The 22,282-nt window shown below is 40.1% G+C and overlaps 1 protein-coding gene across 4 annotated transcripts in view; it reads left to right on the top strand.

Moving 5' to 3' along the window:
* pdzrn4 (PDZ domain containing ring finger 4) overlaps positions 1–22,282 on the top strand; it is a 61,262-nt gene that overhangs the window by 35,938 nt on the left and 3,042 nt on the right. For 3 of the 4 annotated variants that reach the window (XM_088989179.1, XM_088989180.1, XM_088989178.1), the window contains 3 exons: positions 791–898; positions 989–1,894; positions 3,529–5,920. In XM_088989179.1, coding sequence (XP_088845305.1) covers positions 791–898; positions 989–1,894; positions 3,529–4,101 — 1,587 coding nt within the window. In that variant the 3' untranslated portion in view covers positions 4,102–5,920. Of the gene's footprint in view, positions 1–790; positions 899–988; positions 1,895–3,528; positions 6,339–6,488; positions 6,565–10,568; positions 10,906–12,522; positions 12,661–14,119; positions 14,204–22,282 lie in introns of those variants that run through there. The other variant, XR_016113738.1, reaches the window with a different exon arrangement.

The following is a 22,282-nucleotide window of genomic DNA, read 5'->3' as shown; positions in this document are numbered from 1 at the left end:
TCTCAGGCAATAGAAGAGGTTGAAAAATGTCTGTTGATTTGGATTAACGAAAAGCAGCTATCAGGGGACAGTGTGTGTGAGGGTATTATCACTGAGAAAGTACGGCAACTTCACTCGGATATCTATCATCAAGAGGCAACTACATCAACAAGCATCACAAAGGTAAATAAAACGACTATTTTACAGTACAGTTTATTTCTTTAATTACAATACAATAGTGCATTTATTATACATAAAATAAGATATATTTTGTGTGGTTTTAAGTCTTATTTAGTAGAAAATGGTTTTATGGGGACCTAGGAATGGATTATTCTCATTTTTAATGGTTTGCTATGAGATATTAATGTTTGGAACACACACTTTTTGGGAACCAATTAAGTTCGTAAACTGAGGTATCACTGTACTCTCAATAAACAGCTTAAACAGTTTAAAAAATAAGGTTTATTCGACAAATACACAAGGACGACCTGGCAAAGTCTCAAGGTAGTATTCAGAATCATCTTTATTGCCAAGTATGTAGAACACACAAGGAATTTGTTTCCGGTCGAACACACTGCACTAGTATCATCATCATCAAAAAAATTGCAAAGAGGCACTATACAGTTCCATTTTGGCTACTGTTCAAAGAGTTAGTAGCTTGGGGGAAGAAGCTGTTTAAATGTCTGCCGGATTTGGTGCGCATGGATCAGTAGCGCCTGCCTGAGGGGAGTAGCTGGAAAAGGTGGTGGGCAGGGTGCGGAGGGTCCAGTATTTTCTTATTTCCGAGCTAATCCTCAGTGTTGTTTTCCAGCCGGACGATGCGGTGTGGCTCGACGACTCGCGGCAGGATCTGGTGAAGGAACTGACCATGGAGATCCTACAAGTCGGCGGGGAGCATTGCAACCTGGGACGAGTTGAGGTGACAATAAGTCATTCGAGATCCAAACGCTTAAGCTAGCGACCCGGCTCACTACCCCTTTTTTTTTTTGGAATTCTTCATCATCCGCAGGATGGAGATAAAAGGCCACCCGACGCCGCTACGTCTTCGTCCAACGGGCAGGACAAAGACAGCGGCTTCGGGTGCGGTACAGACAGTCCTGAACGGCGTCCCTTATCGGACGGTCTCTACAGCCGTAGTCCGTCTCGGTGTTTGAAGGAACGGTGGCGAGCCCGCGATGGCGTAGCGAGCGTTCAAAATGGCGCAAGCGGCATCTTGAACCTGGAGAATTACTTCCAGCAACTTCTAGAAGTCAAGTGTCAAATCCGGAAGGGCGTGGAATGCGGTGTGTACTCCATTCGCCACAGTATCGAGTGCAGTCTCACCGAGCCGGTGGGAGGCGACGGCGACGAGCCCCCCGCCCAAAGCGATGGGATGGAAAATGAGTTGAGGATGTTGAAGGAAGAGCTACGTAGCATCGAGCTCGAATGTCAGAACATCGTGCGGCTCCGCCAGGCCACGCAAACGCCCGCATCGTCGCAAGGTCAGACACACAAAAGCCTCGGAAAGCTGACCGACATCCGCCAGCGCCTTCCGAGCGAAAAAACCCGAGAAAAAGACAGCTCCTGTGCCTACAACACCGCCGAGAGCGCACGTTCCACCCCGCCGGATGTCGAGCGGTCTCCTGAACGCCCCCTCCGGAGACGCATTAGCGTCGCCAACCGGAAAAACCTCCAGATGACCTCGCCAAAGCCCCCCGTTCCAGAGTCTCCGGGGTCACAGGAACAAGAGCCACGAGTGCATCCGTGCCCCGTTTTCTCCAGCAGCCCGGACCAAAGTAACCCATCCCGATCCGAGTCGGACCCGGCGCTGCCCGCGGACGACGAGCGGCGCCAGAAAAGGGACAAAACCAAAGACCCTAAAAGGAAACCGCCGTTTGCCTCGTACCAAAGCTCGCTGGGACCCCGCCAACTTCAGGTTGGTTACGCCGACGTTGAGAATCCATTTTTAACTCATTCACTGCCAGAAGATGTGCATAAATGTGTCCACTCCAGTGCCAGGGTTTTTGTCATTGTCACTCAAATTGTAGGACCCACAGAATATTGAGTTTTAGGACTACATCAACATTCAATTCATCATAATAATAATAATCCATTTCATTTCTAAGAGTCTTTCAAAACTCTCAAGGTCACTTGACAGGCACGGGATAAGTTTTTCTGTGGGTGAGCAGCGGCATCCACACGCGCCAGCGTTCACTCAACCCGGAATAACTCAAATAGATAGAATGTTAGCTAGTTAGCTAATAGATAACTAATAGCTAGCTAGATAGATAGCAAATAGATAAATAGATAGCTAATAGATAGCAACATGAGCCAGCGTTCACTCAACCCGGAATAACTCAAATAGATAGGTTGGCTAGCTAGCTAATAGATAACTAATAGCTAGCTAGATAGATAGCTAATAGATAGCAAATAGATAGCTAATAGATAGCAACATGAGCCAATGTTCACTCAACCTGGAATAACTCAAATAGATAGGTTAGCTAGCTGGCTAATAGATAACTAATAGCTAGATAGCTAATAGCTAATAGATAGCAACATGAGTCAACGTTCACTCAACCTGGAATAACTCAAATTGATAGGTTAGCTAGATAGCTAATAGATAACCAATAGCTGACTCGATAGATAGCTAATAGAAAGCAGATAGATAGCTAGATAGCTAATAGATAGCAACATGAGCCAGCGTTCACTCAACCCGGAATAACTCAAATCGATAGGTTAGCTAGCTAGCTAGCTAATAGATAACTAATAGCTAGCTAGATATATAGCTAACAGATAGCAAATGGATAGATAGCTAATAGATAGCAACATGAGCCAACGTTCACTCAACCCGGAATAACTCAAATAGATAGGTTAGCTAGCTAGCTAATAGGTAGCTAATAGCTAGCTAATAGATAGCTAATAGATAGCAACATGAGCTAACGTTCATTCAACCCGGAATAACTCAAATTGATAGGTTAGCTAGATAGCTAATAGATAACCAATAGCTGACTCGATAGACAGCCAATAGAAAGCAGATAGATAGATAGATGAGCCAACGTTCATTCAACCCAGAATAACTCAAATAGATAGAAAGTTAGCTAGCTAGCTAATAGATAACTAATAGCTAGCTTCATAGATAGCTAATAGATAGCAACATGAGCCAGCGTTCACTCAACCCCGGAATAACTGAAATAGATAGAAAGTTAGCTAGCTAGCTAATAGATAACTAATAGCTAGCTTCATAGATAGCTAATAGATAGCAACATGAGCCAGCGTTCTCTCAACCCCGGAATAACTGAAATAGATAGAAAGTTAGCTAGCTAGCTAATAGATAACTAATAGATCGCTAGCTAGCTAGTTAGATAGCTAATATATAGCAAATAGATAACGAATAGATAGCAAATAAAGGATGTAAGGTTTCTTACGCTGCATTGAATGTGTATGTAGTGACAGTGACAAAAACCCTGGCACCTGAGTGGACACATTTTCGGACACGTCTAGCAGTGAATGAGTTAAACTGCTCATATGGCAAAAGTGGCATTCCATCATTGACGGTCGTTTATCTTCCAGAGCTACGTGCAGCTGCTCCAACAACGCTCATCCTTGGAGTATTCCCAAAGCCAGCTGAGCCTCCTCAACGTCTGCCGTGACCCCATGAACCGAAACGCCCGCTCCGGCGAACCTCGTCTGGAATGGAAGGTCAAAGTGCGATCGGACGGCTCCCGTTACGCCGCCCGACGCCCGGCCCGCGACCGCATCCTGAGGGAACGGGCGCTGAGGATCCGAGAGGAACGCAGCGGCGGCATGACCACGGACGACGACGCCATGAGCGAGATGAAGATGGGGCGCTATTGGAGCAAAGAGGAGCGCAAACAGCAGCTAGCGCGAGCCAGGGAGCAGAAGAAGAGGAGGGAGTTCATGCAGAGGGGCCGCCTGGAGTGCCTGAAGGAGACCCCCGCCGGAGGGGCCGAGGCCCACGGGGAACTCAGCATCCTGGAGCTCAGTCACAGGAAGATGATGAAGAAGCGTAATAAAAAGATTCTGGATAATTGGATGACCATCCAGGAGCTGATGAGCCACGGGGCTCGCATCCCGGAGGACTCGCAAGTCCATAACGCCTTTTTGTCCGTTACCACCGTGTAAGGCGTTGTTTATACCCAAAAATCACCCACCTCTGACCCCTGTTTGGGGTTCACCCCTGACCCCTGTTTGGGGTTACCTGGAGCATTGCTCCCCCTCGGCCACTTTTGGTCCTCTCCCGTTGTCATTTTGTGTTTGTTATTGACACCACTGCTGCATTCAATGCGGCGGGTTTTTTTTAAATACGGGTTTTTGGGGGGGATTTTTCACTATTTATAATCTCGCTACTTTACACTTTATATTCATTTTTTTATACTGGAAATCAATGTTGTAAATGAGTTACCAAAAGTGATTTTACACCGGGTGGATTGTACACAAAGAATAATAATTTCTGACCCCCAAAGCGTTATCTTAGGACACAGGTGTCAAAGTCAAGGCCCGAGGGCCAAATCTGGCCGGCCACGTCATTTTATTCGGCCCGCGAAAGCAAATCAAACTTGTGAAATTCCACAATGTTTGCTAAAATCTGAACCAAAATTTCATATTTTTGGATGTAATAATGATAATAATTTCTGACCCCAAAGTGTCATCTTAAGACACAGGTGTCAAAGTCAAGGCCCGGGGGGCCAAATCCGGCCCGCCACATCCTTTGTTTCGGCCCGCGAAAGCAAATCGAAATTGTGAAATTCCACAATGCTTGCTAAAATCAGAACCTAAATTTCATATTTTTGGATGTAACAATAATAATAATCATAATTTCTGACCCCAAAGTGTCATCTTAAGACACAGGTGTCAAAGTCAAGGCCCGAGGGCCAAATCCGGCCCGCCACATCTTCTGTTTCGGCCCGCGAAAGCAAATCGAAATTGTGAAATTCCACTATGCTTGCTAAAATCAGACCCAAAATTTCACATTTTTGAATGTATTTATGTCATTATTTTTGACTTCAAAAAACTAGTTATTCATGTGGATCTTCATGTCATCTGGTCTCTTAAATTGTTTGTTCCGCCATTTTGTTTCACATCTCAAATACTAATAGCTATCTATTCACTGGCTAATAGCTATTTGATAGCTATTAGCTATCTATTTGCTAGCTATTAGCTATCTGTTTGTTTGCTATTGGCTATCTATTTGCTAGCTATTAATTATCTATTCACTAGCTATTAGCTATCTATTCGCTTGCTTGCTAATAAATATCTATTTGAGTTACTTCTGGGTTGACTAGCTATCTAATAGCAATCTAATGGCTATCTAATAGCAATATTCTAGCTGGCTACTAGCTATCTAGCTATATATTAGCTATCTAGATAGCTATCTAATAAGTATCTATTAGCTATCTATGAGCTAGCTAGCTAGCTTGCTATCTATTTGAGTTACTTCCGGGTTGTGTGGCTGCCGCTGCTCACCCACAAAAAACTGATCCTGTGACTGTAAAGTAACCCTGAGAGCTTTGAAAGGCGCTTTAAAATGCAATGTATTATTATTATTATTAATTTATTGTACGCGCTATGTAATATGTGGAGGGGATGAAACATTCTCGTGGCTTGTGGCAAAAAATGATTTTGACACCCCTGTCTTAAGACATGCTGGAAGACTTTCCCTTTAAGTTTTACCTCAAGAACTGTTCCCAAGGACTTTTGGAGACATCCCCTTTAAAAAAAAAAAGACATTACTGTGTGGTGCATTTTAAACATTCCAACTTTCCTATTTATATCTGTTATTTATATTTATTGTAATGTATTATTCTTATTATGCCAGTATTTGACCAAACATTTTTATATTGTTTTTTTTTTCCTGCTTGTAAACATTTTTTTTGTACCGAGACAGAAATCTGATCGCATCTTGACATTTATCTTCCCAAAAAGACATATTGTGACAGCGACATTGACGTCTCTTGCATATTATTAACAAAGCCGATTTGGGGGTTGGGGGGTTCGAACACACCATGATGACTAATTGAGACTCTCTAATGGCAACACCTGGCTTATTACCTCTTGACATCTCCATTTTATATCACGCCGGTAATCAAAATTATTCATAAAAATACATTTTTTTAATGTTGTTTCCCTAATTTCACAAGGCCATCATCACATCACTGCATTTGCAGTGAGAAGACAACTCTCGTCTGAAGCGAGGAGAGTCCGTTTTGAGGCGCGCTCGTGAAACTCGACTACCATTTCAAAGCGTTTGTGAGATGCCCCTGAAGCCCCCCCCACCCCCCACCCGTCAATCTACCACAGCCCGCTGAGTTGAATTATTGAGAAACATCAGAGTGGCGCCTCTGTGCGTCGTATTCAATCAGGTGAACTTACCCTTTTTTCTGTGTCCAGCATCTAAGGACAGACAGGAGGATATTTTGTGCTGGTTTATTTATATTTAGAACACAGATGTTGACATAAACATGTGAAATATCTTCTATATTCTCATCTGTATGCCTTATTTATCATTTTAGAAGCCAAATGGGAAATTTTCATCTAAAGCACACCACCTCGAAGCGATGAGCGACCATTCCGGCGACTGTGAATTGGGTAAGTCTTTCCTCTTGTATTTTTGATAACCTTGGAATTTGCACCCCAAAAAAAAATGCTTGGCTTTTAGGAGAGGCAAGAAAATCTCCCATTTCCAGTTATATGAGACCGAATATGCGGCCGAGATGCAAAATAGGTTATGAATAAAAGATGCATGACTTTCATTAGCCCGTTTTTATCTCGTCGGGCTGCATGTAACCCAAAAAAGGTTGTTTAGGCGCCATTTTTAGTTCTGGGTGACACCCTTCCTGCCAAAATACGACTGCACCGCAGTGCCCTTGAGCTGAGAACCCCCCCCCCCCCCCCGCACCCCGATGCTGCGGCGAATTAACGAATTTCGCTAAGCACCCGCCACCGCCATCTTGAATTACGCCAAAAGAGCGCTTAAAGGACAACCGACACCACCGGACAAGGTGCGTCCATAATTTGTAAAATCGCTTCAAATAACTTCTACTGAGCATATTTTACAAAGATTTCACCGCATATAGCTATATTTTACCTTTTAAGACTCGTGCTGAATATTCAGGAAGTCTTGTTTTCGAGTTGGTGACGAGTCCGTACGTGACGTCACTGAAGGAACGCCCTTGACCGAGAAAGCGACACACAATGCATTTTGGGTACTTTGTTTGGTCTGAAAACATCGTGTTGATGGCGAAATTAGAAGGAAAACACATAAAGCGATGGTGAATCGTTGTGTGTTGCACCAAGACTACTATTTGATACTAGTTGACACAAATTCCCAGCGGACAAATAAGCCCATTTCCAACGGAGCTTGGGCGCCATTTTGTGCATATTCTAGGACACTACATTGGAGTCCAGACACCTCAAAATGAGACGGAAGGACTTCTTTAATCGATTGCAAACATTATGCTTTCCTCTTCAGAATTACTTGAATCATATTCATAACTGGATGAGTAACAAGAAAGCGTCATCTCCGAATCTGAACTCTCTGAAGCCATTGTTTTGATTCTGGAGCAAGGCAGTTTGTGAAGGAGTATCCTGGCGTGATGTCACGAACAAGGGGGCGGGACTTTCTGAATCTCGCCATTTCTTGAGCTCATTTTGAAGTAGTTTTGGGACACTTTAAGTCATTATTATTTGTGTTTTTTTTTTGTATTTGACTAAAAATATCAGCTCGCGTGTTTTGGGTATTTTAGATGCTATAAAACGTTTTTCTGATGTCATTTAGGAAACAAAAAAAATGGTGTCGGTTGTCCTTTGAATCTAATAATTGCGCCCCTCCTTTTTTTAAAATCAAATATTTCACCATTTAAATTGCCGTAAGCCCCTTTTAATGCAAAATGTTTTGCTTTCTCGACTGAAATCAATGAAAATCACCCAAGTGTGAAGAAGGCCATCAATGAAAAAAGGCCTTCAAAGCAAATGCAGCAAAGCGCGATTGTTAATCTCTTTCCCCCGGATGGTCCTAATTAAGCGTTTCACAGTGAGCGGACGCTCAATGAAGACAAATGGTCGCCCTCGCTTTGGTTTCTTAAAGCGCTCGGCGAATTAAGGAAAGTAACTGTGTGTCGATGAAGCTTATTGATATTGTATGTTGTCGATTGCTTGGGCTTGACAACAAAATAAAAAAAAAAAAAAAAAATTTCATTGTTTCTTCCAATGTTATTTAAAGGACAACCGACACCATTTTTTTTTGTTTCCTAACTGACATCAGAAAAACGTTTTATAGCATCTAAAATACCCAAAACAGGCAGGCTGATATTTTAAATGACTTAAAGTGTCCAAAATCTGCAAAAAAATGAACCTGGAAGTGGTCAGTTTCATAAAGTCCCGCCCCCTTTTTCGTGATGTCACCCCAAGATGTCTTGCCTTGCTGGAGAATCAAAACAATGGCTTCAAATTCGGAGAATATGCTTTCTTGTTACTCATCCAGTTATGAATATGATTGAAATAGTTCTGAAGAGGAAAGCATACATGTTTGCAATCAATTAAAGAATTTATTCCATCCCATTTTGAGTTATCTGGGGGCGGGAAATGTTGCACAAAAAAGAGGCAGAAAATGGCGACAAAGCTCCGTGTAAGGAATTAATCCGCCTGTTTCCACAAGCTGATTAATTCCTTACACAGAGCTTTGTCACCCTCTTCTGCCTCGTTTTGGTGCAACACAAAGTTTTCAAACCAAACAAGTACAGCAAAACGCATTGACGTGATGGAAGGACTGCTACATTGTGTCTTTTTTTTTCGGTCAGGGGCGTTCCTTCAGTGACGTAACGTGAGGATTCGTCACCAACTCAAAAACAAGACTTCCGAAATATTCAGTCTTAAAACGTAAAATATAGCTGTATGCTGTGGAATCTTAGTCAAATACGCTCAGTAGAAGTCATTTGAAGCCATTTTACAAATTATGGACACAATTTGTCCGGAGGCGTCGGTTGTCCTTTAAATAACATGGAGAGAATCTGGTCGATGACATCACACATACACACACACTCCAAAAGCTTAATTATATTGTGATGCCGGCAAAAGCATTTAACCTTCTGTGACAGCAATACATTATCCGCTCCCATTGTTCAGCGCAAGCACCGGGGAATACATCCAGCGAGCAATTAGGGTCGGCTAGTTTCGGCTTTTTCTTCTCGCAGAAGAGAAACACGCCTGCGGAGCTGTCGCGCTAATTGACGGGCGGAATTCCACAGTGGCTTTAGGAGAGAGTTAATGCTGCCATTTCTGGCTAATGTTACTTTTAAAGACTTCCCAATGCTTGTTTTCATGACATGTAAATAATAGATTCTGTCATTCATGTTCACTCAGTCTTACAGACAAAAATATCTTTAAATTCCAGATTCGCTCAAGTGATCGCTAGCTTTCTATCTATTTAGATTAGATAATTAAATTAGATTGCAGTCGAAAAACTAAAAATGAAATGAAAATGTACGAGAGATGTCCATCTGTTTGAGCGTTAGCGGCTAATGCTAGTTCAGACCATCAATTTCGGCTATTTTCTTCTGTGATGCAGAGCTTTACGCATCCCACTAGCCCCGTGAGCTAAGTTGTATAAGGCCTTACATGCTAAACTAGCTATCAGCTATCTATTCGCTAGCTAGATAGCTATCTATTCACTAGCTAGCTTTCTATCTATTTGAGTTACTTCCGGGTTCCTCACCCACTAAAAAAAATTATCCTGTGACTGTAAAGTGACCTTGAGAGTTCTGAAAGGTGCTTGTGAATTAAATGTATTATTATTATTCTTAGTATTCATATTAGTATGAGTATGAGAAGTATGAGTATTAGTATCATCATTTGCTCGCTATTTGCTATCTATTAGCTCTGGCTGGCTAGCTAGCTCGCTATCTGGCTGGCTAGCGAGCTATCTAGCTAGGTATCTGTTGACTAACGATTGCTTTCTATTTTAGTTACTTACATTCGAAACTAGCTATCAGCTATATATTCGCTAGCTAGATAGATATCTATTCGCTAGCTAGCTAGCTTTCTATCTATTTGAGTTACTTCCGGGTTGAGTGAACGCTGGAGCGTGTGGCTGCCGCTACCCACCAAGAGAAAAACTTATCCTGTGACTGTAAAGTGACCTCGAGAGATTTGAAAGGCGCTGATAAATGAAATGTGTTAGTATTAGTAGTAGTAGTAGTAGTAGTAGTAGTATTAGTATTAGTATCATCATTTGCTTGCGATTTGCTATCTATTAGTTCTGGCTAGCTAGCTAGCTATTCACTATCTAGATGGCTATCTAGCTAGGTATCTGTTGGCTAACGATTGCTTAGCTTGCAAGCTTTCTATCTATTTGTGTTACTTCTGGGTTGCGTGAACCCTGGCGAGTGTGGCTGCCGCTGCTCACTCACAAAAAAAAAAAGATCCTGTGACTGTAAAGTGACTTTGAGAATTTTGAAAGGTGCTTAGAAATGGATTATTATTATTATTATCAATAAATGATTGTCAAATGTGTCTTTGTTCATCTTGCAGTGCCACTGATAAGGCTGGATTTTTGCATTGAATCTATTATGTTTACCATTTTACATCGCCCCCAGCTCTTATCAGAGGATGTTATCTTCTGAAACCCGCCCTTTCAAGATCTCCAAAACCATGCAGCCCGTCCCACAAATGATGCAACGTTCCCATCGGACCACAAGTTGGCGATATTGTCTCGAAAGAAACATGCACAGTGGCTTTTTTTTCAAGGTTTTATTAAAATATTCACAATTATTCTACATCTTCAGACTCGGATTTGTATTTCCTTCATATGTATTCCATAGACTCAGTGCAAGTCAATCCTGACCCCCGAGACGCTTAGCGTACAAGGACGAATCAATTATCAGTGAACGACAGGCAGATGGTCGTGAAGGATGCCGCCATCGGCGCTTTCAGGTGAGAAGAGGCGTCACGGGGCGATGAACAACTGTTAGCTACCATCCGCGTCTGATTCGCGCTCTCGCAAGCAGTTTCTCGCCAGTATCGCGCTCGACGATACCACGAAAGGGAGCTGCTAGCGGCTTATTGCGGCTGGGGGGGGAGGGCACGCGTGAATATTTCATGTCGACACTATCAAACCGAATCGTAGATTAGCATCTTTCACATTTACCCCAGGTGATATTTGGGAAGGTCCGCGGAGAGAGCTCTGCTGCATTCCTGCGCATCCATGAAAGAAAGAGGCAAAAAAAAAGGAAACTAGTAAAAACTGCACTTTTCCTGTAGCGCAGTAATCAACTAAATCTCTCCGGAGAGGAGGGGAAGCATCAAAGTATCTCATTTGCCCACTTCCCCCGTTCTACTTGGAGATAACAAGCTAACTAAATTACACTAGCGGCTTATCTGCGGGTAACCAGGGCAACCGCGGAGGTTTGTTTAATGGCAGAGAAGAAGAGGCGGAAGCCTGTTGAAAAGGTGACTGTCTGGAGAGAAAGGACTTGGCACTCAAAGGCCTCATTGTCTCATATTTAGCCGCAATTAAAAATAACGAGGGCGTATTCAGAATACAGAGTACCATCCTGACATTGATAAGATTAAAATAGATATGGATTTCTTTTTAAATTATTAAAGTATCTGCAGGGAGTGGTCCTCTGCTCCCCCCCAACCTGAGAGCAGGGACCTATCAGCAGTGTCCGGTTCCGCATTAGGGATATATATATATATATATATATATATATATATATATATATATATATATATATATATATATATATATATATATATATTCAAGGGAGTCCGATAAAATATCGATATAACCGGGACTATCGATATATCCGACCCTGTTTGCATGTAATTTTCTACGTGCGTGCATAGAAATAGTATCGATATAACCGGGACTATCGATATATCCGATATCGATATAACGAGACTTTACTGTGTGTGTATATATATATATATATATATATATATATATACTCGTCCGACACCTTCAAAAAAGTACAGATGACGGCTGAAGAAACCTTTTCATCTATCTTATTATTAGCTACTTTACTTTATTATTCATTATCGAGCTACCTCACTCTCTATTTGCTATCCAGCTGGCTAGCTATCTAGCAATCGAACTAGCTAGATAGCTCTGTTTGCTATCGAGCTGGCTAGCTATCGAGTTAGCTCGCTAGCTCTCTATTTTTAGCTAGCTTTTAACTATTTGAGTTACTTCCGGTTTGAGTGATAATTAGCTATTCCTCTACTAATTTAATGTATAAATAAATAATGAAAGCATTTTTGTGTTTTATGTACTTCTAATTTACACGTTTGTAACGCTTACGTTATTTTAACACGCACCAAAGAGTCTCGAGTACGAACGTTTCTGAAATTTTACATGAATGCTGGTGCCCGCCACACTGTACACCAGAGTGGAGCGAAGCATTATAAAACGTGAACATAGTTTACAAAATAAATCAATAATAATTATAGCTGTAATGTATATACAAAAAACAGACTGGTAGGCAACTGTGAACCCTTGGACCGCAATCGATTAATTCCTAAAATAAAAATCAATTTCCAATTTCTAAGCCGTTGAACGATGTAATGCCGGCGTTCACCATGGGGAGGCAGACGTCGCACAATAGGTCTGCCAACTCCGAAAATATGCGTCAGTGAAGAAGAGCGTGTCATGGCCGTCCAAAACACCTCCCCAAAGACGGACGACAGGTATGTAATACATATTTGTTGCATTGTTTTAATAATGTACAGCCTTGATAATTCGCTTAAAGTGCCCGAACAGTTAATTAATGTGTGTCTTGTAAGAACATGACGATATTCACGGCTTCATAATGTTCCAACCGCAAATGGCGTCCTAATTGGCGTTTTTATGGTACACACACAGGTGAGCTAGCGAGCTTGTCAATTTAGGGGCTAATATTTCAGTCGTTTAAAAGTGAGTTTTTGCCGTTTTGTACCAATTCGGAATGTGGACTTTCATTAAAGACGCACAGGTTGTAAAAATCACAGCATGTTATTTTTTTTTTGTAGTTGAGCATTATGTATTTAAAAAATAAAATACATTCGTCAAACATTCGTAAACCGACTCGGTACATCTCATTAAATTAAATTAATGTGTTCCAGTCCTCAAACTAATTCATACATTTTCAATTTGGTGTGTTATTAAAAGTAAATATGGTAACTATACAAATAAATGGAAACCCGTTAAATATTTACACAATATAAGTATTGTGTAAATTTAGATTTATGAGATGAATCCAATGTAAAATATGAGTGTTGGTTCAATAAAGCAAACCCGCGTTAAAGCATACGGCACGTGATCCCCTGCAAATATTTTTACAGTATGTTGGCTTGACAAGACAAAGAGTCCAATCATGGAAATGGACTCTGCCAAACTGACACAAAAAGGCAGCTAATTGTGATTCACGGCTCCGGTTGGCAATCAGATGTAGTGATTAAGCTTTGCTTGCCCACATCTTCAAACCCGCCGGCCTCCTTAACGGCAACCCATCTTCCTCCCAGGCGTCGTCATATCATTCCCTTATTAATCTTTCTTTGTTTTGGAGCTCCGTTGTTCCCACTGGAGCTCTTTCTTGATGCAATTAGGAGATGTAATTATTCCTCGACAGGGCTGTAAATCCAAACAATATGTCCATGGACTTGGGGGGGCTATGTGTCATGTTGGTACACGATATGTAGAGAACGTGCACGGCAAATGGGAATGCAAAAAAAAAAAAAAAAAAAAAAAAAAGAGACGTATGTCCAGTGATGAAAAAGTGGATTTTTTTATTGCCGTTGGCCAGTAAAACATTTACAGTGCCCCGCCATGAGAGAACCAAGGCCACATAAAATTGATCACGAATGCATCACTTTGCAAACACAACAAAACGCTTTTATTGGTACCTGTAAAAGGGCCGTGACAATCATCTTGAGTGAGCAGAATGGACTCTTTTAAGTCGACAATTTGGAATGAAACCATAAATTGCAACTTTATATATAGAGCGCATTTTACAACGGTTGCAACAAAACGTGGACAGAAAGGCCCTGTCGAATCACAGCACCCAAAACGTGCAATATTTATATTTCATTTTCCATCTATTCTTTTGGATTGTAAAATGCCACTGCCATATTTGTTCTTTCGTCACCAAGTCTTTCTCGCATTTTCCAGGTTCCAGATTTTTCTTCCCGTTTGAAAACATCCTCCTGAACCTGGATCGACGCCAGCGAGCCACCAAGTCCAAAAGCCCAATTTGTGAGTTTGAGTCTTTTTCTATCTATCAAAACAATCTTCCCTGCTCCTTTGAACCAAAACTAAACAAATAAATACATACAATCCGAAGTAAACTCCTGATAGCTTAATGCTAACTTGAGATATCAATTAGCATCGATGTTTTAGATACTGCTACTTTATCTATTAGCTAGCTGGCTTTCTATCCGAGTTACTTAGCTATCTATTGGCTTTCTATTAGCTAGCTAGCTTTCTATCTGAGTTACTTCCGGGTTGAGTGAAGGCCTATCTAGCTATCTGTTAGCTATCTATTAGCTAGCTAGATTTATATCCGAGTTACTAAGTTATCGAAATAGCTTTTGTATTAGATAGCTAGGTTTGTATCTGACTTACTTCCGGGTTGAGTGAAGGCCTAGCTTGCTATCTGTTAGCTATCTATTAGCGAGCTAGCTTTCTATCCGAGTTACTTAGCTATCTATTAGCTAGCTAACTTTCTATCTGAGTTACTTCCGGGGTGAGTGAAGGCCTAGCTTGCTATCTGTTAGCTATCTATTAGCTCGCTACATTTCTATCCGAGTTACTAAGTTATCGAATTAGCTTTCTATTAGATAGCTAGCTTTCTATCTGAGTTACTTCTGGGGTGAGTGAAGGCCTAGCTTGCTATCTATTAGCTAGCTAGCTTTCTATCCGAGTTACTTCCAGGTTGAGTGAAGGCCAAGCTTGCTATCTGTTAGCTATCTATTAGCTAGCTAGCTTTCTATCCGAATTACTTAGCTATCTATTAGCTGTCTATTAGCTAGATAGCTTTCTATCTGAGTTACTTCTGGGTTGAGTGAAGACCTATCTGGCTATCTGTTAGCTATCTATTAGCTAGCTAGCTTTCGAGCCGAGTTACTTCCTGTGACTGTAAAGTGACCTTGAGTTTTGAAAGGCGCTTATAAATGAAATGTATTATTATTATCATTAACGCATTAGCAAATTAGCATCAATATTGTAGATACTGCTACTTTAACACATGGAAAGCCAACAATATTCATCTTTTTTTCTCACTTTTGTGACAAAATGTATTTCTGCATGACTCCGAAGCGCCATGGTGTGCCCCCCCCCCCCCCCCCCGGTCAATTCCATAGCTGTTTTTCTCATCTGTCGACAAATGTTCAGCCTTGTGACACATTCTGTGTTTTTTTTTTCCTGCTTCACTGCCTCCCAAAGTGTTCTCATATTGACTTTTCTCTTTTCCCTTCACTTGGCGACCGCCACTCTCCCTCCCCAGACAGCACGCCATCCATTTTTTTTTTTTCCAGGATAGATAATCGTAACCCCCCCACCCCCACCCCCCCTCCCAATGATATCCTTTCACCGCCTTCCGTCGTTAGAAGACCTCGTTAGTTGGCCTGCTTCCGACTGTATTGATGATAGGTCCTCACCACCCCCACTCCCCTCCAAAAGAAAAAAAAAACATCCACCCCTCCACCCGGAACATTGTGGCGTGATAAACAGGACCGATAAACTCGCTCTGAATATTTGATTTCGCTGACTCGGAAAGCCAGCAGGACGCTTAACTGTTAGCATTTAATCACTGACGTCATGCCTAGTAAGTGATAGACAAATCATCCACCATGCATACCTGCCCACCCCCTCCCCCCGTATTGATAATTAATCCATAGTTCAATTGATTTATCGTCTCGCTCGGGCTTTCGCACTTGAACCCATCCGCCGCTCGGCATAACAACAAGTTAAAAGCTTTAATTAACACAGTGGGGGCTTATCGCCATGGGAACAGATAGCAGGTGTTTCTCCACTTTTCGGGCTTGGATAATTACAATGTGGGCTTTTCAACTTCACATATTTTTTTTTTTCCCTGAGTCTTACACGCGTAGATCGATAGAATACACCCGAGGCGTCGATTGATACCTGAGGGAGCCCGCGAACGATAAAGCTGTAATTTGAAGGATAATGGAGGCGCTTTTGATTCAAAAATAGCGCAACATTGTTCACGTTATAGAATATAATACATATACGTGTGGCTGCCGCTGCTCACCCACAGAAAAAAACTAATGTGACTGTAAAGTGACCTTGAGAGTTTTGAAAGGCGCTTATAAATGAAATGTATTATTATTATTATTATACAGGTAACATCCAAGTTACAACCACGTTCCGTTCCGACAAAACGGTCGTAAGTCCAACGGTCGTAAGTTGAAATCACAGGATAGTATATGTGATGTCAATCTGTTGTTTTTAAGCAACGTTTTCTCTGGAATACTATGATATACCAAACTGTTTACAGTTCATTTATAAGTTTGATAAGTTTTAGTGTCATTTTTATCATTTTATAGTTTGTATTATTGTTTTTTTATTATCGATGGACAGTTCATTGATAAATGTTATACTTACCTTTTAGCGTCGTTTTTATCATTTTATATTTCATATAATCATTTTTAATACTGTATAACTGTACCTGCAATGTATACAAAACTGTTTACTGTACAGTTCATTTATAAATGTTATACTTACCTTTTAGTGTCGTTTTTATCATTTTATGTTGAAAAATCGCTCTCCCTGCTAACAGCCAGAAGAGGTCGCCCGACACACACGCTCGGACTCAGGTCGACGCCGAAAGAAAAAAACAGTGTACAGTACTACTGGAGATTTTGCCGAGACGTTATCTTTACTGTATAAATAACTACTGTATTGAGTGTAGTCACGCAGTAGATTGCTGTGCGAGTGTGTGACATCCTGGCTGGCAAAAAAAAATTGTAGTGCGTGTTGCGGTACTCGGGAGTATAATTCATAATTCTCGCCCGTATTCAATACCACTTTATTGAGTGTAGTCACGCAGTAGATTGCTGTGCGAGTGTGTCACATCCTGGCTGGTAAAAAAAAATTGTAGTACGCGTTGCGGTACCGGGAGAAAAATTCATAACTCTCGCCCGTACTCAATACCACTTTATTGAGTGTAGTCACGCAGTAGATTGCTGTGCGAGTGTGTCACATCCTGGCTGGTAAAAAAAAAATTGTAGTACGCGTTGCCGGCTGCTTGCGCGTTGCGGTGCCGGGAGTATAATTCATAACTTGCGCCCATACTGAATACCACTGTATTGAGTGTAGTAACGCAGCAGATTGCTGTGCGAGTGTGTGACATCCTGGCTGGCAAAAAATTTGTAGTACGTGTTGCCGGCTGCTTTTGCGTCACGGTGCCAGGTGTAGAATTTGTAACTTGCTTCGGTCGTAACTCGGATGTTACCTATATAAATGTTTTTATATATAAGGTTTTATATATAAGTAAATAAAGCAAGGTTTGGAGGGGTGGGGGGGCAGATGACATGGCCAAACGTGATATATAGACCCTATTACAACATGTAAATGCTCCCCTGCTGTGCGCGCATGCGAGCGTACAAAAATGACCAGCGGCTCAGTTTAGACAGTTACAGCAAATTGTCTTTCTGTTTTCAAGTATTTGTACTCGAATTTGAAAACTTCTCGAGACCTTTCTCGAGAAGTTTTGTTTTGATGGAATCCATTTTGCCAGTTGCATCAAGCCAAAGAAAGTGCACACAAGATGTCCTAATTGCTACTTTGGCTGCGGTCGACCTTGTATTTTTTTTGTCAGTCTTGTTTTTTTTTGTATCCATGAAAACACACTCCATCAGGCCTTTCGCTGTCCTTCCCAAGTGCACTTATCCCATCTGTCTTTTCACATTTTTGCCCATTTTTTGTGCCATTATTCGGAAAAAAAAATGGCCAACCTCACCTTGAAGTACTTCACTTAATCACTCGCTTTTCTCTCCTTTTTTTGGTACTCTTTCACAATGTATCCAGTCCAGTGCCAGGGTTTTTGTCATTTTCACTCAAATTGCAGGACCCAAAAAATATTGAGTTTTAGGACGACATAAACATTCAATACAACATAAGAAACACTAGAGCCTCTTCTTTTATCTGAACAAAAGTTATTTCCTAAATTATATGGGTCTGGAGTTATATGACTTTGAAATGAGGGAGGCTGTCCAAAATACAATGCAATGGATACATATTTGTTTCTTTTGTCTCAAAATGCATTTTCAGGTCTTAATATTGTCATTTCACATTAATTTAATTGTCATATATTTACATGATCCGAGTTAAGTTACTTCCGGGTTGATTGAAGGCCAAGCTATCTGTTAGCTATCTACTAGCTAGCTAGCTTTCTATCCGAGTTACTTTCTATCTGTTATTTCCGGGTTGAGTGAAGGCCTAGCTAGCTATCTATTAGCTAGCTAGCTTTCTATCCGAGTTATTTCCGGGTTGAGTGAACGCTGGCGCGTGTGGCTGCCACTGCTCACCCACATAAAAACTTATCCTGTGACTGTAAAGTGACCTTGAGAGTTTTGAAAAGCGCTTATAAATGGAATGTATTATTATTATTATAGGGCTTTAACAACAGCTGAAGCTGGAACAAAGCCCTAACATGCAAAAACGGAAATAAATTGCCATTGGCCATGGCTTTATCGGCACCAAGCATGAAAAAAAAAAAACATGGCGCGCTTTTCTACGTCATATTTTCAAAGACTTGTGCGTACTTTTTTTTCATTCAATACAACTGAATGTACATTCTAAAATCAATCAATCAAATTGAGTATAATTAGCCATTTTATGACAATGAGGAAGAACGGAAAAACAGGATAAACGACATCATTGATTAAAAAAAAAAAACTACGAAAGCGTGGAACTGCCAATTCTAGAGTACCCCCCCCCCCCCCCAAATACCCCTCCTTGACACTTAGCTACAGCAAGAAGCAGTTAGACTTTCTATCCAGGCACCTAATTGAGACGAATGTCATGCTCGTGCAACAGATCGATGCACTTGTCAATAATCTAAAAGCGGACCACCAGAGCTGCTCGTCCGACCGTGCGGTCCCGAGCCGGGAGGTGCTCATAAAGCGCAAGTGATGGCCCAATAGCTGCGATACTGGACAACATTGACCTGGGGGGGTGTGATTTTATGTCCCCCCCCCCCATTAGGAGCTACATGCGGGCGTCTGTCTGCCGTTCCCGCCGGGGGGCCCTCGATACGTCGCATCACAAACAGGTGTCATTCATCACCGTGTAGCTATATGCGAGCTTGTCAATTAACTTTATTGGCCAGCGCTCGGAGGCAACATGTAGCAAGCAGTCTATAGGACCCCCCCCCCCCCCCCCCCCCCCCCACTGAGATGGTGTCAATGGGGTGAACTGAGCAAAATTCAATACGTCTGCATATACCAACGTTTATTTATTTACTTAAAAATGTATTAGTTTGTTTATCTGTTTGTTTGTTTGTTTGTATAATTGTTAGTTTATTCGGTTGTTTGTTTTTTAATTTTTAAATTTATTATATTTTGTATTTTTATATGTATTTAGTTATTTATCTATCAATTATCTATGTATTTATTTATTTAAATTTCTTTATTTTTCTTTATTTAGATGTGTTTATTTTTATTTATTTGTTACATTATTTGGGTGTTTATTTGTTTGTTTTTTTGTTAAATTATTTTACATTGGTTATATTTTGTATTTTTTATATGTATTAATTCATTTCTCTATCAATTACCGATGTATTTATTTATTTAAATTTCTTTATTTTTCTTTATTTATTTATTTGTTTATTTTTATTTGTTTTGTTTTTATTTATTTGTTAGATTACTTGGGTGTTTATTTGTTTGTTCGTTTTTTTAATTGTTTTATATTGATTCTATTTTGTACTTTTTATATGTATTTCTCTAATTATCTAATCTGATTACCTATGGATTTATTGAAATGTCTATTTTTCTTTATTTATATTTGTTTATTTCTATTTATTTATTTGTTAGATTATTTGGTTGTTTATTTGTTTTTTTAATTATTTTGTAGTAATTTATTTATTTCATTATTATTATTATTATTATTATTATTATTATTTGTGGCAGTAAATGAGTAGTTTCTAAATGAAATGTATTATTATTATTGCTGTATCTATTAACTAGCTAGCTCGCTTTCTATCTATTTGAGTTACTTCCGGGTTGAGTGAACGCTGGCGCGTGTGGCTGCCGCTGCTCACCCACAGAAAGTCTTATCCCGTGACTGTAAAGTGACCTTGAGAGTTTTGAAAAGCGCTGATAAATGAAATGTATTATTATTAGTAGTAGTATTAATGTTCCAAAATAAAACACAAACAACCCTACATTCAGAATATATTTGTCATAAAAAAATCCTAAATAACTGAACTGCATCCTTGTGCGACAATCTTTACAATCGCTTGTTCCACCTGCCCATTAAGGTCAACAAATAAATAAATAGAAATAAACAAATATAAAAAAAGACATTTCGATAAATCCATAGGTAATTAGATTAGATAATTAGACAAATATGAAAAATACAAAATAGAATCAATATAAAACAATTAAAAAACGAACAAACAAATAAACACCCAAGTAATCTAACAAATAAATAAAAACAAATAAAAATAAACAAATAAATCAATAAAGACAAATAAAGAAATTTAAATAAAGAAGCTGAGTCAAACCAAATTAATACCTACAACATTGTTTTTTTTTTTTTTGCAGGCGATAGCCGATATAGATCCGCCATTCACGATGCCTCACAGAAAGGCAATGAGATTTGCTCTGATGGCATCATTAAGTAAATGCCAGCGTGGTCGTCAATATTATGACACCGCTAGTAAACAGCCCATAAACGTCCTCCCGGGAGGGAAATGAGCTCTCAGATCGCACTTTCAATTTAGGAAATCCATTGTAAATAAATGCTCGCTATTCTCATCACCCGAATAACATTGCGTGGTACTCAGTCACCTTAGGTATGGTTTCCAAAAAGAGAAACACGTTAATGAAAGTACAATGTGGTTAGGGTGACATCTAGTGGACGTTATTATTATTATTATTATTATTATTATTATTATTATTATTATTATTAGTAGTAGTAGTAGTAGTAGTAGTAGTAGTAGTAGTAGCATTATTATGATAACTGCAGTGCGCGGGTGACATCTTGTGGCCAGTGATTGTATTGCAACTCCACGAGAACAGTCAGCTCTGTAAATGTAACTGGGGGGCAATGTATTACAGTATTATAGTACACTGTATTATTGTAAATATAGTGCGCGGGGTGACATCTTGTGGCCAGTGATTGTATTGCAACTCCACGAGAACAACCAGCTCTGTAACTAATTTGGGACAACAGTATTCTTGTATGATAGTGAAAGGCGCTTATGAATGAAATGTATTATTGTAAATACAGTACGCTGAGGACATCTTGTGGTCATCGGTTGTATTGTAACACCACGAAAGCAACTAGCTCTGTAACAAACTACAGTAAAGTCTCGTTATATCGATATCGGATATATCGATAGTCCCGGTTATATCGATACTATTTCTATGCACGCACGGAGAAAATTACATGCAAACAGGGACGGATATATTGATAGTCCCGGTTATATCGATATTTTTTCGGACTCCCTTGAATATCGATATAACGAGACTTTACTGTATTACAGTATGATAGTATTATTGTAAATACAGTCTGCGGGGGACATCTTGTGGTCATCGGTTGTATTGCAACACCACTAAAGTTCATCATTCTCAATAATAATAGTAATAGTAGTAGTAATAGTAATAATAATTATAACTATAATAACACATTTTAATTGAACAAACTAAAACCCAGTACTTCATTCTGAATCAAATAAAGTAGCTTTCAGAATTTTGAAAGGCGCTTATAAATAGAATGTATTATTATTATTATTGTTATCATCATCATTACAGTAAAGTCTCGTTATATCGATATCGGATATATCGATAGTCCCGGTTATTTCGATACTATTTCTATGCACGCACGGAGAAAATTACATGCAAACAGGGTCGGATATATCGATAGTCCCGGTTATATCGATATTTTTTCGGACTCCCTTGAATATCGATATAACGAGACTTTACTGTATTATTATTATTATTATTATTATTATTGTAAATGCAGTGCGCGGGAGACATCTTGTGGTCATCGGTTGTATTGCAACACCACGTAAGCAACCAGCTCTGTAACTGTGACCGATTTTCCTTGATGTCCCTGAATGTAGATTTCCCCTCAGTCACGTGCAGG

The sequence above is a fragment of the Hippocampus bargibanti genome, linkage group LG22 (genome assembly GCF_051943395.1).
Source record: "Hippocampus bargibanti isolate YZ-2025 linkage group LG22, ASM5194339v1, whole genome shotgun sequence".
Taxonomy (NCBI): domain Eukaryota; kingdom Metazoa; phylum Chordata; class Actinopteri; order Syngnathiformes; family Syngnathidae; genus Hippocampus; species Hippocampus bargibanti.
Note: the sequence above shows the minus strand (reverse complement) of the source record. Positions and strands in the feature narration are given on the sequence as shown.